Here is an 18,241-nt window from a genome sequence, read left to right as displayed (position 1 = left end):
TAATTTAATAACTTTGTCTGGGGGTCCATTTTCAGGTTTAAGCCATGTACTTTGACTGACAACATGTTGATGTTGTTAAAGATAAGCTTTAACATGATGGGCAGGAATAAAAGTATTCCCAGGACAAGAAGGGGTAGCCTGATCAGGCTATATATACCATTCCTGAGGTTTGTCCAAAATGGAAATACTGAGCTCAGGCCATGGATAATTTTATCAGGCTTATCTGCAGCATCAAAGATCAACAGAGCAGCATTCTTTAAATTTATAATCTCACTATGCAAAGTTAACACACCCAGAGAGGTGTTAGGATTATGCCAAATATCCTACAGGTGTCTTTAAACTTTTTTCTAATTATAATGACAATCATTGTGAATTTCAAAGGTAATGCTACTCCAATGATATTTGTCATGACACTTGGGATGCCTCCTAACTCTTGAACCCTGAACCTCCTTCAGATAATTTGAATGGGTTATAGAGCATCATTCATTGTTCCAGATGCCTTTTGTATATGTCTTTTGTATACTCAATACATTAGTAACATTTTTTTGCTAGATGGTTAACAAAAGTAGTTATTTTAACTCCTTGTGTCAATGCTATCGCAGAAGCAGTGGTGCTAGCAATTAATGGAATTAAGGCTGTTATACCAGCAATAATCAAGCCTGCTACCCTCTTGCTTCTGCTTAATGCCTAACTTACTTCTTCCAGCACTTTCAAGCTTTTTTCAGAGAATAAAGTTTTTCTAATACTCAGGGCAGTGAGACGAAAGCTGGTAGATAGACCCCTCCCCTACACCCACTCCCCCAGTAACAGACAGGCCAGGTTTCAATACACTAACATAATTGGAAATTATACAGTCAATGCATCTTAGAATAAATGCTGTAGAAGAGACAAAACCAGTTTTAGCTTGACAGTAAAAAGAGCCTTAAAACATGTACTAACCCTTGTTTGAAATCCAGATCCTGTCCCAACATTATCTCTTGCTATTCTAACATTATAGAGAGCTACAGCTAGCTTCCAAATATGTTCCTGGCAGAGTCCAGATCCAGTCTTCCAAAAGTAGACTGTTGTTTCCCATATTGGATTGATTTCTAGACCAGTACCTGATTGAGTCCTAACATGTTGTGCTCTGTTGTATCTTATGTATATTATTTGTTGTCACAACAACTCTGTAGTGTAGGCACAAACAGTTCTCCGACTTTGATGAGTGAAGGCAGCTGAGGTTTAAGGAGCTTAAGTGACTTCTCCAATATTAAATAGGAGATAGGAGCCAGTTTTCAAATTCAGATTTCTAGTTTTGATGAGTTTCTTTCTTCCATATGTATGGTGATTTGACAATAATTTCAAAATGTACTTTGTCTGGATTTGGCCAGTAAAAATGCAGTTATTTATACATTAGGAAAGGGAATAAAATAATTTCGTCTGCAGCTATCAAGAGTACAAGCATTAAGTAAATTCCGCTTTAAGCTTTAGAGGTTACTGCTTCACATTTGAACTTGATAATAATTTTATTGTATTTGAAGTCTGGCGTGTTCAAGAAGCCTTCCTGCTCCCAATACTAGCATGTAACCTTTGTGATGTTTAGTTACCTTGACAAATGAGCGTTTCTGCAGCTGCAGAGCTGCGCGTCGTAGTGTGGGCTATGTATGGTGGGTGGTAGTGTGGGCTATGTACGGTGCTTTTCTCCCTTTGTTCCTGAGGTCCTGGTTGGGCTTTGAGGATGCTGATTTGTAATGACTGCTCTGGCCAGAATCTGGCAGGGGTCAGAGGTGCTGTCTATAGCATTGATATTTTATGACTAGAAAAGCATACTGCTTTTAGCTGCTGTCAATCTGAAATCTTTGTAGGACTGTAGACTAGAGTTTTACATGAATATAAGAAAGATGTAGATTTCTCAGTACCCACAAACTGTGATATCTGACATGTTCCTAATAGGTATTTCTTCTGTGTAATTAACTTTGATATTGGCTTAATGTTTAATCTGCTTGTCTTGATGTTAGTTTGATTTTATTATAAAAAATATAGTATTTAAAATTCAGTCATTTCTTTCCAGACATCTGTTAGCAACAGTAATTGACACTGGCTCTTTGATAGAAAGTAGAAGAAAATTAACCTGTTACTTTGTGAATGAGTTAGTTCCTATTATATATAGATATAAGGATATAATTTTCCACATAGACTGAAACTTTTCTAAAAGATTTATTTTTCTTAGATAACAGTTCATTTTCTAGGAACAATCTATTGCTATAGCCATCTAAAAACAACTTCTTTATTATGACAACTAATTTTTGTTTACTTAAGAGAACCTGCTGCTAAAATTGGAATGGGGAAGGGTGTAATCTAAGTATAGACACACACCCCTTACTTTGCAAATAACAGGCGTGCTATGTGTGCATGTTGTTAGACTCCTTCTGGACAGTGGAAATAACGTCACTTGCATGTTTTTCTTTCTGTACAGCTTAAAATGACGACTGTGTAATTTCAATGGAATAAATGGCGTCCAGAGTCACAGATGCTATAGTCTGGTATCAGAAGAAGGTGAGTTGATAGTTGAAGCTTTTCGTTTTTTTAAGAGTTTTGAATACTACAAATTGATGTGTATTTTTTGCTGTCAATTTAAGCCAGGTATTGCCAAAAGTAAAGACTAAATAGCTTTGAGGGCAGAAGAAGATCATATTTTTGTGATTTTCTTTTTTTTTTTTTAAATTATATTGTCTTTAAGTAAATTAGAAAACAGTGCTTAAGACATTGTCTTCTCAAAGTAGCTAGATTAATCACTGCCATTTAGAATCTATGGTAAGTCTCCAGAGTTATTCCAAATTTTATTGCTTTCTTTCTTTTCTCTTTTTTTACTAAAAGAATGCTAGATTGTCAAGATTTAGCTTAGGTAAAATGTCTAATAGCCTTAGTTTTTAGAGTTTGTGGTAAATTATATTTATTGTTAAATATTAAAGCATTTCCTTTTATTCTTGGGAATACCCATTATTGAACCCATGGTTTTGTACTTAGAAGACAGATATTCAACCATTGAGTTACATTTTTAGTTCGTAAAAATGCTATGATGCTTTAGTCCTTAGTTTTTATTCAAAATATAATTATATGCTTAAGCTTCTGCTATGCAAAGCAAACCAGGCAAGTTTTAAACTTTTTGAACTGGTGATTTGATAATTAAAACATGTAAAAGTGAGACATCTGAGAATTGAGTCTATTTTAAGGATATATTACTTAATTCTTGGTAAAATATACCACAGGTATACAGATAATGTAATATCATGGTTTCTATATGAAGGTCTTCATTGCTAGTATTGCTGTTGTAATGCAGTAACATGATCTGTAGTAGTGCCACCTTTAAAGTTTTAATGAGCTTAAACCATAAACTTCCCAAAGAAAGTAGAAATTAAAAATTAGATAAATACACACACACACACACACACACACACACACACACACACACACACACACAGAGCAAGCTACTTTAAAGTGTACCTAATAAACTTGTCTTTTAAAAGTTATTTTCAGTCAGGCATGGTGGCGCACGCCTTAGATCCCAGTGTGGGAGGCAGAGGAAAGAAGATCTCTGAGTTCTCTGCCAGCCTGGTCTATATAGCAAGTTCTAGGTTTGCCATAGCTACACAATGAGACCCTGTCTCAGCAAACAAATACACACACGCGCACGCACGCATGCGTATCTGTTGTATATATACACACACATACGTATTTGTTAATATGTATATATGTATGTGTGTATAGATAGCTAAATATATTTTCCCACAGTTATCTAATTTCTATTTATCAGAGTAATGTTTCTGAACATTTTCTCTAGCTTTTAGTGTGGGGCATTTAGAATTTCACTCAAGATTATTTATAGAACATACTTGGCTAAATGAACTTTTTTTTTGGAGCCTCCTGTATGTACATTTAGCTGAATGACACTGCTTTTGTCTGAGGGTAATTTATTTAGATGTTTTGGTCACATGTGCAACTTAAAAATTCTATATAACACTTGTAAAAAAGTGTCTGAAACTTTTATCAGCAGATTTAATTACATATTTTCTATGAGGGAGTTGACAGAATAAGTTGATCTTTAAATTTTGTTTTCTTAAAGAAAACCATATGAATCTTTCAGAGATTATTGCTTATTAAACTTATTATTAAAAATAAATAAAAAAAAGAAGCCCCACTAATGTAGTACCTTTTGCTCTCTTTACCTAGTCCCTCAGTTCTGTTCCCCAGAGGCAGTCAGTTTTAGTTCTATATTATAGCTCACTGCCTCTCAGAATAAAGTCTTTTCTTCCTTCATCTTCATAGGGGTTTCAGGAGAGGGATTGCAAATGCCAGGTGTGGGATTTTAGTTTTCTGATTACTTGTGGAGGACCTTGCCCTTTGTGGATAGGATGCAGATGAGTAATGTCATACAGTGCTCTACGTTAAGATTGGTAGACCTTTTTTATAGAGGGCTGGATAACATAGATCTTAAGTTTATAAAGTTGTTTTTACAGTTTCACAGCTCTGCCAGTGTTGTATAAAAATAGCTGCAAGACAGTATCCTGAGTTGGTGGCTGTGCTTGCCTTCTCTTAAGACGTAACTTGAAAACAATGCCTAGAGTTGACTAGCTTAGCCTAGTTTAGCCTAGCTGCTAAACAGTACTTGAAGACAGTCTCATATCACACAGTGCTACAGTGCCCTTTAAGTAACACTGTTTATGTGTCTTTTCTTGGTCATTTTACTGTAAGGTTACTTGTGGATTTATGACTATCTGATAAATTGTTCTTTTAATAAGCTATCCCTAAGTGTTCTACTATTACCAATGACTAAAAGTTCTGATTAATGTCTTTATATGACTCTGTGTGTGTGTGTGTGTGTGTGTGTATGATTCACAGTAGTGTCCTATAATGTACTGTAACAATATTTTCCAGTGTATATGACTTATTTTTTGACTTGGATTTTCAAAATCTTTTTTGAAGCTTCTGATGAAACCATAACATTTATTTTTGTTGCAGTCACTCATATTTATGCTTTATTTTGCTTCCTAGGGAATGATTTTCCTAGAATTGTATGTGCTCCTGAAAGATGCTTTCCAATATTGTGTGTGTTGAAATATACCTTGAGCGTTCCTCTCACAGGTCTTTGTTCAGACAAATTTGTTGTTGAAAGAGCCTTTTAACAGTACGTGCAGTACTTCAACTTGACTTAAGAACTTGGTACTTGCTGATTATTTGAGCACAGGCAAATAATTCTTTCTTTGAGCTCCAATTACCACTTTCCTTTTTAAGATTGACTAGATAATGGTTCTCATCATATTTTCAATCATGACTCCCTCTGAAGTAGTGATGGCAGCTAAGATTGTAATTTTTGGAAAAAATATATAGTGTTTATATATATGACATGTCACATTTGGTTTGGATGCTGGTTAATATGTCTCAGTTTGTTTTTCTGAGTGTCAGTATTCAACTTACACTGGTATTACTCTCCAAATAAAACTCAGAGTGTCTGCCTCATTTCCTTTGTTGTTTGTTCCACTCACCTCAGAGTCATTCTTCCCTCATGGAAATGGTTCTATTTTCATGTTTTTGTTTGAGTACTAAAGGTTATTAGCTCCAACAGCTGTTACTTAGCTCATGGGCTGTTATGAACTTGAACTCTAATATCAGATGTGAAATTTCCAGAAGGATATGAAATAAAACATTTTAAACTGTAATCACTGTTTTCAGAAGAAAATTACATGTGAAGGATCTTTATTTATGTATTGTTTACTTTGGTATTTTTAAAGTTCCTTACGATCATGTTTTAACCTTCATTTGATGCTATATAGTAATAGTCATGAACAATTTGCAAGTTCCTATTGCTTGAAAAAAGTAGTTTTTCGGTTACTTTGCAGGTATAGCTTATGTAACACAAAAGACAACAGGAGAGAAGCCAGTCAGTTCAGGTTAATAATGGACACTTGAATGTTCTTTATAATGGAACTATTCTTTCACGTTTGTATTTCTTATTTCTGAAATGAGAGACTTATCTTTGGGAAGGAACCCTAAATATCAACCTACAGGTAATTAATTGACACACTAAGAATTACTTTTTAAACAAATCCAGTGATAATAAACTTTTATGAATATACATTCAAATTAGAGAAAACGAGGTTTATATTAGAACACAAATGTATAAAAGGTTGATGTACAAATAACCCCTAAACAAATAGCAAAGAGAAGCACTGCTAATATATGGGAATTAAAAACTTGAGGATGTACAATGGCCAACAGTAAGATATGCTTGAATTTTTGTGGTTGTTTTAATGATTTATTTTTATGTGTGTGTATATGTCTCTTTGTGTTTTTGTGTGTGCGTGTTCTTTCTTGTCCATATATGAATCTCATGCTTGGTACCCATGAAAGCCTGAAGAGGTAATTGGATCTCCCTGTATGTCATTTTGAGTTGACTTGATTTATGTGCTAGGAACTAGGAACTCCGCTTGAGTCTTCTATAAGCTCAGTACACACATTTAACCACCAAGTCATCTCTCAAGTCCCACAGGTGAGTGCTTTGTGGCCAATGTTGGCTAATGTTAGCCCAGAGTGGGATTCATTTACTAACTTAAACAAACTGTCGGGAGTAACATGAACTTCATTTATAACTGGTGTTAATTATAAATATTTGGGAATTTTAGATCCTCTAATTTTTTAGTCAAGTCATGGTGTATGCAAATGTGCCATGTATGTACTCAGGCATCTTGTGAGTGTTTTCATGTATGTATATATAAGTACAAGTATAGGACATTTCAGAGCGGTAGCTGTAGTTGCTTATTAATCACCCAACAGCTACAGTGGTGCGAGTGCCTCACTACCTGCCCCAGTCTGTGGGTTCTGGAATGCAAGACACATACACATACACATACACATACACATACACATACACATACACATACACATACACACTCATGCGTGCTCTCTCTCTCTCTCTCTCTCTCTCTCTCTCTCTCTCTCTCACACACACACACACACACACACACACACACACACACACACGAGCCTTATATTTAATATACCTTAATCAGCTCAATGACTGGGCCACTCCCAAACTTCCACATGGCAATGCCTCCCCTCTGATACTCCTGAGTTATTACTTACTAAAACCTGTATTCTTTGCTGCCCTAGAGCCAATGGGGCCGGAGGTGGGGCTGGGGCTGCTCTTCCTCAGCTTTTAATGTGTTGACTGTCTCTTTGTCCTGCGCTTTCCCCAGCGTGGTGGTTCTGTCCTTTTCCTCCTGGTCCCCTTTCCCCCCAATCTTAAAGTTCCTCCTTTCTCTCCCTGTCCAGCCATTGGCCACTGGTAACTTTATTCACAATTTGGAACCAGCTGTGGGCAGGGACCCTCAGCGTCTTAAATGTGGAATTCCCCTGTAATCTTGGGAACCCAATTAACATAATACAAGCATAAAACCAAATCCACAACTAGCTAACTTGCACAACATCATACATATGATTAAGAAGTATTATGTGTCTGTTGTCAATTTCTAAAACTATTGCTATTATTTAGTTTTTAATTTCTTTCTTGTGTCAAGATTTTCTTGTAGATGAATCAAACACAAACTAAGGGGGAGGTGTGGGTTAACTGCTAAAACATGCAGAATGGTGAGGCTTACCTCAGGATTGACTGACTCCTGAGTACCACCAGATGTGTGTGCCTGCTTCATTTTCCTTCTCTCCTTCTCTAGAGTTAACATTTCTTTTTAGCACATAGGATGTTAGATGTGCTATGGGTACTGAACCTGGAGCCACCTCTGGACTATATAGAGGGCTGGGATACATTAGGTTTTCCATCAAGACTTCTTCCCTGTTTTAAGAGCTTCAACTTGCCTACAAGTTTTCATTGTCCCTAGACAAATAAGAGGCTGACTCTCTAAAATCTCAGAGGAGGGAAACCTCAGTTACTTTAAGCTGATGATGGCATTCTGTTTCCCCGACAATGTCTGGTTTAGATCAGGTCATGTGTCCCAATTTTGGCTAATGAAATATGAAGGAAGTCTTCTAAGAAATGGCTTCTATTTCTTAAAACAAAAACCAGCAGCAGTGGTAATAGAAAAGAGAAGAAAAGAAAGGAAAGGAAGGAAGAGTACCAAGTACTTTAAAGTTAGCTGAGTGGATGAAGTAGTGGATGTCTCCTATCTTTGGACTTCTTGTGGATAAAATTCTGCTGTCACAGTTTTTATGATGACCTTCTTCCCATAGGAATTTGCCAACAAGTTAATAATAGCTGATTTCAATGATGAATAAAAATTTTTTTTCTGGACTTTTTAAACTACAGAATTACTACTGAAAGTGTCCTACTTTTGATCTTCTCTTTGTGTAAAATAAGTTACCCTTTTATTTTCTGTTGTTATTGGTACTTATTGAGATACTTTCCTAATCTGTAGCCCTGACTGGCCTAGAACTTGCTATGTAGATCATGCTAACTAACAGATCTGCTTGCCTCTGCCTCCCAAGGGCTGGGATTAAAGGCATATTAATAATTTTGAAAAATTATTCATTCATACTAGTGGATATTTTAGTTCCTTGAAGCTAAAAGTGTTATTCAGATATTCACTCAAACTATGGCTTTCTGAACAGGAAGCACTAAGCCTCAGAAAAGTGAGCATACTGTGGTCTCTCATTTTTTTCCTTCCTTAAGCCATATTCTTAATATGCATCAAATTTTTAATGTAACTAGGGGGCTAGAGAGATGGCTTAGTGGCTAAGAACACTTTCTGCTTTTGCAGAGGACCCGCGTTTAGTTCCCAGCTACCACCTGGCAGCTCACAATCAGGCAACTTCAAGCTCCAGGGCATACTTTCTTCTGGTGTCAGTGGGTACTACACTTGCATGTGGTATATGTACACACAAACAGGCAGACACTCAGCACATAAAATTTTTAAAAAACCTTAAAAATGTAATTTCAAACAAATAGGTTTATAGTATGATCATTTTAATTTATATATATGTGTTCCGCGCGCCTCCCGTGTCCCCTTACGCCCGTGGAAGAGAGACAGGAGAGACGGAATTCGGGTAGTTACTACAAACGAGGCTTTACTCTGTATCAGCAAACGTGGAAGACGTGGAAGGGCTGAAGACAGGAAGAGGCCCAGCTTAAATACACCCTAGAGTGACGTATTCACTTCTGATTGGCTGTTTACTCATTACCCAATATTACGCCTCGGGATTGGCCAGTGACTTTGGCGGGCTTTCTGCCTTTGCAGCTGCGCAGTTACTTGTTTACTACTGGGAAGACACGATGCCAGCGCCATCTTGGAATGGCGCATACTGACTGCGGCTCCCAACATATATGTATATGGGTGTGTGTGTATATATCACATATATGTGATAGAGAAAAGACAGGGTAATTGAGTATGGGTTTCGGTATGTGTGATTGAGTGTGTGTGCATGTGTGCATGTGGAGCTCACAGGACAACCTATGGGAGTCCATTCTTTCCATTTACGATGTAGTTCCCAGGGATTGAACTCTGGTTGTCATGTTTGGACAGCAACTGCCGTTATCCTTTGGGCTGTCTTTGTGGCCTCAAACACTGTTTTTAAGAGTCAGGATCTGTGTTTACATTGTGAGATTTCCTAGCTTATAATTCTGAAGATGTAGTCTTGAAGCTTTGGTCCTGCTTTTGTATGTGGCACCTACTGACACTTAGCAGATCTTTTAAAAGTTGTGAGGGGGTAAGTTAATTATAAATGTTAAAAGGTTTTGAAGTATTGTATGAATTGCTTAGTAAATATGAGCTACCAGTCTTAAAACTACTATTAGTCAACTTTTGATGAGATATAAAAAGAAATAAAAATATCTTCCAGTACTCAACAGTTTCCCTAATGACCATGTGTGTGTTACACATAACCCCTCTGTTGGGAAAGAGTTGGGTGTGTAGCTAAGGCAAGGCCAGAAATGGTATTTTACCGTGGCAACAGTGATCAGTCCAGATGTTCAAAAACCCAATGTTTAAATACAAACATCTAAAAGAATTGGAGATGATGAAAAAGACTCTGGTTTCTTATGTCAAGGAGGTAGTAGGCTAAAATTGAGAACAGCCTCTGGTTGTGTTCTACAGCCTGTGAGAACTGCAGATGGAAGAATGAAGAGCGGAGGGGTATAGGGACAGAGACACCACAGGCCAACACAGCGCTGTGTTCCTGGGTCCTCTCTCACCTTGACCTTTGTCAAATAAGTAAATTCTCTTTTTAAAAAAGTGTGTGTGGTTGTGTGTTGGGTGTGTGTGTGTGTGGTTAAGTTGCTTAACTTCTGAATTGTGCTCTTTATGCATATAAAGAAATGGTGATGTCATTTTTTCTAATCATTTATAGATCAATTCATGGCATATATAAAGTGATATTATAGTGTCAAACATGCTGCATCTGCTGTAAAGGTGGTCCCTCTGTTGTCTTGACTACCTCTTCATCTTGGCCAATATTGTCAGAGGAATTGCTATCCCAAAATTGCTGAAGTCCTTTTAGATGGACTTTCAAGGTTCTCCTGGAGTTAAAAATGACCTTTACTTGTGAATGAGAGCTCTGAAATATCACACTTTGGATTCCCAGCATTAGAACAGTGGGCATTAAGTTGATGTTTGCTGTCTAATTGTTAGCACCAAAGTCATGATGAAGTATCATTTTTAAAACTTCATTTTTGTCTGTTTGGTTACTGGTCATGACTGCCCAAAAAATAAGACTTATTGTAGCCAAAATACTGTAGTTAATGTAGTTGCTATAATATTTGCCTTTTCACTTAGGATTTTTCCCCTTTATTTTTGTCAAGGTTCTTGAATTCCTATCCACACCCACCAATTTGGCTATCTATAGCCTAAATAACTTGGGTTTTAGCTTCATTTGTTTACAAGGAAAGCATGAGATATAGTCAGGAATTTGACTTACAGATATCTAGTTTCCAGTTCACTTTAGATCTAGGTTGAAACCTGAGCACAGTGATAACATACTCATAAACCTAAATCAAAATCTGCATCTCATTCTGCAGAACATTTAAAAAAATAAAGATAGATATGGTGTACCATAAAAACCCATTTATATATGTATGTATGTATGTATGTATGTATTTAGTATGGGGTGAGGTGTATGCTATGGTGTGGGTGTGGAGGTCAGAGAGTAATTTCTGGGAACTAGTGCTCTCTATCCATGGAGATGGATTTAGGTTATCAACCCTAGCAATACGCATCTTTAGGGTCATTTTCCTGGCCTCTGAACAGACTACCGTAATTCACACATTTAATTTGAGAGTTTTTAAAGGTGACTTCTAATGTGAAGGTCTTTGAGAGGTACCCACTTTATTTTAAGCTCTGGTTTGTAGTGTGTGTTTGTATGCATTGACTTTGACTCCAGTAATGATGGTGGTAGTGGTGATAATGAAGTTACCAACCATACTGTTATAGAACAGTTTTTTCCAGGACCTCCTCTCGGTATCTTCACTGTCCTAATAAATATACATAAAATAATACTTATACAAAACTGAACTTCAAGGCTGCTTTCAGAAGCTGGACTACTGGGTAGGAATTCTGAGCAGGAAAGGCACATTGTCTCAGTAAAGTACTTGTTATCCCATAATATCCAGGCCATTGACCTGCTCAGTTGGTCTCCACCCAGGTTAAAGATTTCTTCATCTTGACCAGAAGTTTTTTTTATTGAACTTCTGTTGCTGGATCATTTTGTACTACTCTATAACCTAAATGTATTTAGCAATTTGTGTTTGTGTTTCTTTTCCTCTTTTCTTTTCCTCTTTCATTTTTTCTTTTTCTCTTTTTGAGATGGTCTTCGTCTCTGCCTTGGAACTTGCTAAATAACCTAGACTAGCTGACTAGCCAGCTTCAGGGATCGTAGGATGTGCTACTATGTCTGACTTTTTCATGTGGGTTCTGAGGGTCCAGTACAAATCCTCATTGCTTTCAAGGCAACTACTTTAATGACTGAACTGTCTTCCCAAACAAAATTTAACTTTTCCTTTGTTTTTTTAAAGATTTATCTATTTTATGTGTATGAGTACACCATTGTTCTCTTCAGACACACCAGAAGGGGGCATCAGATCTCATTGCAGATGGTTGTGAGCCACCATGTGGTTGCTGGGATTTGAACTTAGGACCTCTGGAAGAGCAGTCAGTGCTCTTAACCACCAAGCCATCTCTCCAGCCCAACTTCCCATTTTTAAATGGAACTCACGTCAGCAACTCAACGAGTCATTTTTTAAAATCAAAGATTCTAACACAGTAAAATCTAAAGACATACTAATTTGATACGTGCTGAGAGATGATGGTAGGAAAATGTCAAAAGATTCTTTTTTTCAGAAATTAAAATTTCATGTTTCCATAAAGACCAGAAAATGATTTGTGTAGTAAAAACACTGCAGTTTATAACACAAATAGTTCTGAGAGGCAGGACAGCGTACCAATGCAGACTGCATGAGTGTGTTCAGGAGCCAGGCTGCAGTGCAGTGGTGTGTGCAGCCCCTGTGAGAGTGTGCAGGGAACCTTAGGTACATTGTCTGCTTGACTTTGAGTGACGCTTTGGTAGGTGTGTAGTCAGAAACCTTTTCCTGTTACTGATCTTCTGTGCTGTGCTCAGGGCCTGGACCACAGTCAAAGGAGCTGCGGCCCGAGGATTGTTCTCCTGACAGGCCCTTCAGTACCCTTCGTTTCTTTGCTCTTGCCTGAGCTTATCACACTCCTCCTGTTTGAGGATATCTTATACTAGAATATTTTTACTAAAGAATCAAAATTAGAAAATGTGCATTGGAAGTTATCGTTTCTAGTTCATTGTAGTAGCACACACTTATAATCTCAACATACTATAAGTCGAGACAGGGAATCCCTCCGAGTTCCCGACCATCCTAAGATACAAAGTTAAAGTCCAGCCTGAGCTGCCTAATGAGATCTTGCCTTTACTACATCATCATCATCAAATAACAGCAGAATCAAGCAAACAAACCCCCAAATCTAAACAACAAAAAGTTGTTCCTGTTACATGTAATTTACAGGAAAAAAAATGAGACATTGTAAGATTAGGAAATTTATCCTCTTGCCTTTTAAAAGGCCTACTTTAAAGATTTTTGTCAACTACATCATGAATTATAGAAGCCCAAAAAAGAGAACTAAGAAATGGTATGGCTTGAGTTAGTTGAACTTAATGGGGTAAGCTTGTCCTTTGGTTTAGGGAAAAACATTCTGTGACATACTAGGAAACTACTCATGAACTTTAAAAATTCTCTGATGAGACTAGTCAAGGTTGGAGAATTTGCCAGCTAAGTTCCAAAGATCTTGCAGTCTGTTTATCTTTAACCATGGTAACAGACATAATGGTGACGTAATTTGGTAAACTACCAATAGACAGCCTAAAATTAGACTAGTGTGCCAGCTTTGAAAGGGGCTGGAAAGACCAAGCCACTGTTTCTAAACTGCTCCATGTTTATAGTCCTAGGGAAAAAAACTGACATTTGTAAATGCTGTGTAACAGGGTGACTTAGATGCTAAATTGCTTTCTGGAATCGCCCATGGTATTTATTCAAATAAAAGCGGGTGACTCACTACTGAGGATCAAATCACAGAGAATAAAGCACTCATAGTAAACACTAAAATTTTCCTGTTTGAACCTTTATACAGAATGCGTGTTTTGTTCTGCTAGTGAGGTGAAATTGCTTTAGTTTACTTCCTTGTTTTTGTTACCTCTCCCCACCCCCCATGATGAAGTACAGATAAAGAAACAGCTATATGCCAAGCATGGTGGTCCATGCCTTTAATCTTAGCACTTGGGAGGCAGGAGCAGGTGGATCTCTTCAGTTTTAGGCCAGCCTGGTCTACAGATATAGAGCTAAGTTCCAGAACATCCAGGCTACACAGAGAACTCTACCCCTCCCACCGGCCCATTCTCCAACTCTCTCTTCCCTCCCTCCCCCTCTCCTTCCTTCCCACTTCTCTTCTCAAATAAGAAATCCCTCTTGAGTTCCAGGCCATCCTAAGGTACAAAGTTCAAGTCCAGTGTGGGCTGCCTCATGAGCTCTTGCTTTTACAAGAGAGACAGAGACAGAGACAGAGACAGACAGAGACAGATGGAGGGGAGGAGAGGAGGTAAATGAATAAACAGAATATGGCATGTATACAAAATGGAATTTTATGTAGCCAGAAAGAAAATTGGAATCATGACATTTTCAGGAAAATTAATGTAATTGGAAATCATGTTACATCAGTCACACTCAGACAAATACCACATTTTCTCTTATAAAATCAGAACCTTGGTTTTTAAAAATGTGTATATGTATGTATCTTTATAGCTTTATATGTGAATTTGTATTTATATATTTGTATATAGGCTATGAGGCTATTAATAGAAAGGGGACTTGAGAGTAGAGGACTAGATCTCAGGAGAGTTGGGAGAATAGAGCAGGTAATAGATACATACAATAAAATATAGGTTGGGACTGACTACAGAAGAAAGGGGATCTGCTAGAAGGTAGAGTATAGGAGAAGGGAACAAATAAGAAAAAGGTATAATGGCGTACATGGTGAAATTATTTTTATACTAACCCCCCAAAAGTAAAATGATACATACTTTGATGGTATATGAAGAGAAACAATGAGGTGGTATTTTAAAACTAATTAGTTTAGAATTCTGAAAAGCCAGAAGATGTTGTCTTATTTTTCCAATTTTCAAAATAATAGGTAGCAGGGTGTAATTTTAATTACTGTTTTTTTCTGTCTGCTTTGACATTTTTATATAGCTTATTTTTATTTACTGGTATAAAATGAGGGGGGGAAATTACCAGGGAGCCTCATTAACTTCATGTAGCAAAAATTCAATATTTAGTTTTATCAGTAGACTTTAATTTTTAGTATTTTGTTAGCAATATACATTTTCACAGTAATAATACTTTTGCAGGATTTATGTTAATGTATGTTGATATGTCATTTATGACAGACATATATGTGTCAGATGCAGTTCTTATTTTCAGGACGCTCTGAAGCTTGAAGGAATCAGATGTAGATAGGTTATTCCTTGTGAGCACTACACTGGGAGTTGAGCAGATCTCCTCAAATGTGTTCTGCTAGTCACTGTGTTCTGTCACCCCTTCGTCTCCCAATGCTTCTCAAGCCTGGCCTGGTCTCTTTAGTATTCCTCGATCCTTGGGAATAGTAGTTTCTCTTCACCCCTGCCCCAGGATGGCTTATTGTTAAAAGCTTGGCCTTGTCTCTTACCTGCTTAATGCTCCTCAGAAGTACCCTCTTCCATACAGTGTAAAATCCAAGTTTCCTCACAGAACTTTCAGATATTTTTTTTCTGATGTAATTCCACATATATACGTGTGTATGTGTGTGTATGTCTTTTATTAACTCATACACAATTACTTGTTTCTTGGTTTGTTAGAGTAGGACAGCTCTTACCATAGTAAACTGAGGCAAAGTGACTGTAAGCACTCTGACATCACTTTCATCATTTGGGTACTCCAGACAAAGGGCTCCATTTTGCCATTTTCACCATTTTACAATAATTGGGGGAGGACTGATAGCGTTTCTCTTACTCTTAGGACCATCAAGAAGACTCAAAGCAGGGTCAAGAGTTGACTCCTTAGACAAAGTGTGTTACCTGTAAGTTGCTTATCAGCAAACACCAGCAGTGTCTGCTGATCAAGAGCAATTCGTTCTTACCCTGGATGTCAGCCTTTGCATCTACTGTCTAGCCTTTTCTCTAGTATCCCAACCTCCAATCTGATTGTCCTTCCCGAAAGTATCTTTATGACAGTCTTGCCTTACCATGTAACTGATGGACAAGGAAGCTCAGCCAGAGTTGTAGTCTCATTACATATAGTGGTGAAACCTTCCACTCTCCTGAGTTTCCATGTTACTTCTCAGTACAGGTTATTGAAGTCTGCCTGTGTGGTTTTTCAACTTGGTGTTTGAACTACACATTCTGTTTTTTATTTTTTAAATAATTAATTCAACTTGGTCTTTAAAATGCAAAGCCTATCTTCTCCGAAAGGGCATCTATCACAATCCTCTGGAGACTAGGTATCTACTCCGAGCATGCCTGTAGAAAAAGATGTCTATGTGTCTGTTTTTCATGCCAGGAGAGTGTTTTTAGTCTTACAATCCTTTTCTTTTTTAAGAAAGACTATAAAGTAATGTAGTTGTCACTGTTACAGTGTTTGTGACCCCTGGGAAAGGACCACAGACTTAATTTAATTAAGAGTTTATTGATTAAATGCTAGCTAGATGAACAATCTTTGAGCTAAACTTGAGATTACCATGAAGGAGGGTTATGGGGAAGGACTTTTAAAGGGGAAAAACAAAGACCTTCAATATCTATGCAAAAACTGTTCTGTTCTGCCAAGTTAAGTGGTTAAGGAAACTCAAACCAGTCTTTGATATCAGCATAAGCAAGTTAAAAAGCAGTTAGTCACATCATAACAAGTAGATAGCCATGGCTGTACATGGGGAGGCGCGGGGTGTCAATCAGTGAGTATTACTAGGAACTTACTTTCTAGGAACTGGAATCAGCTGGTGGGTAACAAGATAGATGCCTAGCTTAAAATGGAGCTTCTTAAGACATAACAATTTCTGGCATGCTTACAAAATCAGCGTGTTAATTTGTCCCGATGACTGTGACCTCTTGGCCTTTAAGGTAATGTGCTGTTTCATTCCATTTTCATTAGCCTTCTTACTGGTTGTTGCATCCACCATAAGGAACTTGTTTGAGTTGGCTTCTGAGTCTCTTTCGTTTGACCCTGGTAGTATTAGACTATATTCCGATGGAACTATTTTAAATGAGAAATACCTTACTTGCATACAGCTTCAGAGAGATTTTTGATTGGTTTCTGCCATTCTAGGTATAAACATCCTGAGATGTTGGTAGCTTTCTCCGTTTCACAGTTACACAAGAATAGCTTTTACAGTATCCATTACTCTCCCACTTCTTTGTTACAGTGACATTTGGTTTATCATACCTCTTATCACATCAGTATAATCAATCTCTCCTGCATTTATTATCAAATGTAATACTTCATTCTGTTCTAACATTTCCTGAAGTGTGTTCTGTCTGACCATAGAAAGCATTCTGATAATGAGTCCAAATGAGTCTGGTAACTATGGAGGGAGACAAGGGTAAGAAGTAAGATCTGTGAGCATAGGATTTACCAGTGTAGATAATCTTCAGTGGAGCTGATAGTCCAAGAAGTAGATCGAGAAAATGTTTCCCAATTAATTTTGACTTAATTTTTCCACCTGATTATATTTGACAAAGATTAGGTCTGTAGGCATAGTTTTATCTAGGTAAATGGATCTTTACAAATGTATCAGTTACCATAGGTGAGTGTTTCACTTCCTTTGTCCTACTTCTTTAAGCTCGCAAGAGCACTATGTTGTAATTCTTTAGATCAGTGTGTAGAATTCCTCAGTAGAAATTGTAGAGCCACAGCTTTCTTGAACTTATGAAGAAAGAGGTCTGGGCTACTTAGGCTACTTACTCTGATTTTGGATGGTCTGAGCTAAAGTATCCTGCAGCCTTTCACTATTTTAATTTTACCCAATGTAAGTAATTAGAAGGAAGCCAAACAAGATTTGGTTAATTCAGATATGCTTCATAGTCTCGTTTGTTTGTTTGTTTATTTGTTTTAAATTGCTGATGACTAAGTAGTAATGTTTAAGTATTCTTTAAATTTTACAAAGCTATTTAAATAACTAAAGCATGTTAATAGCCACACCATTTAAAATATGAAGAAACTTTCCTTACTACTTCTAGTAAGCTTAAAAAAATATATACAAGAAAGGTGCTTGAGTTTTTTAGTTACATACACATGATTTAGTCAATGTCTTAGTTTGGAATAATCCGTACATTCCATGATTAATACTAAAAACATGCAAATACATATTAATATTTTTTCCTTATTTTACAATATAAAGGAAGAGGAAACGTTGGGTAAGTCATTGGGATGCATATCTAATATCTTTTGAGCTTTTATGTGTTTGTTACTATTGTTAACTACGTAGTAGCACATTTAATTCTTATGATTACATTTAATCCTTATGATTACCCTCTGATTATGTCAACTGTTTCATATTTTTAGGGCTAAGCTCAATTTGCTGAGGAGTTTTATATATTCTTACTGGCTTTACCAGGATCTGACATTGCCCTGTTGGCAAGGCAGCCCATGGAGGGTCAGTAGAGGCAGAAGTGTCAGAAAACAAGTGGACATTCAATGCTACCCTTCCCGTGCACTAGTTAG

General features: G+C 37.1%; 1 protein-coding gene across 1 annotated transcript in view; it reads left to right on the top strand.

Moving 5' to 3' along the window:
• Phtf2 (putative homeodomain transcription factor 2) overlaps positions 1-18,241 on the top strand; it is a 110,887-nt gene that overhangs the window by 25,571 nt on the left and 67,075 nt on the right. The window contains 1 exon segment of the mRNA XM_034519109.2: positions 2,456-2,535. Within this exon segment, the coding sequence (XP_034375000.1) occupies positions 2,491-2,535 (45 nt within the window). The 5' untranslated portion in view covers positions 2,456-2,490.

This window comes from Arvicanthis niloticus, chromosome 15 (assembly GCF_011762505.2).
Source record: "Arvicanthis niloticus isolate mArvNil1 chromosome 15, mArvNil1.pat.X, whole genome shotgun sequence".
Taxonomy (NCBI): domain Eukaryota; kingdom Metazoa; phylum Chordata; class Mammalia; order Rodentia; family Muridae; genus Arvicanthis; species Arvicanthis niloticus.
Note: the sequence above shows the minus strand (reverse complement) of the source record. Positions and strands in the feature narration are given on the sequence as shown.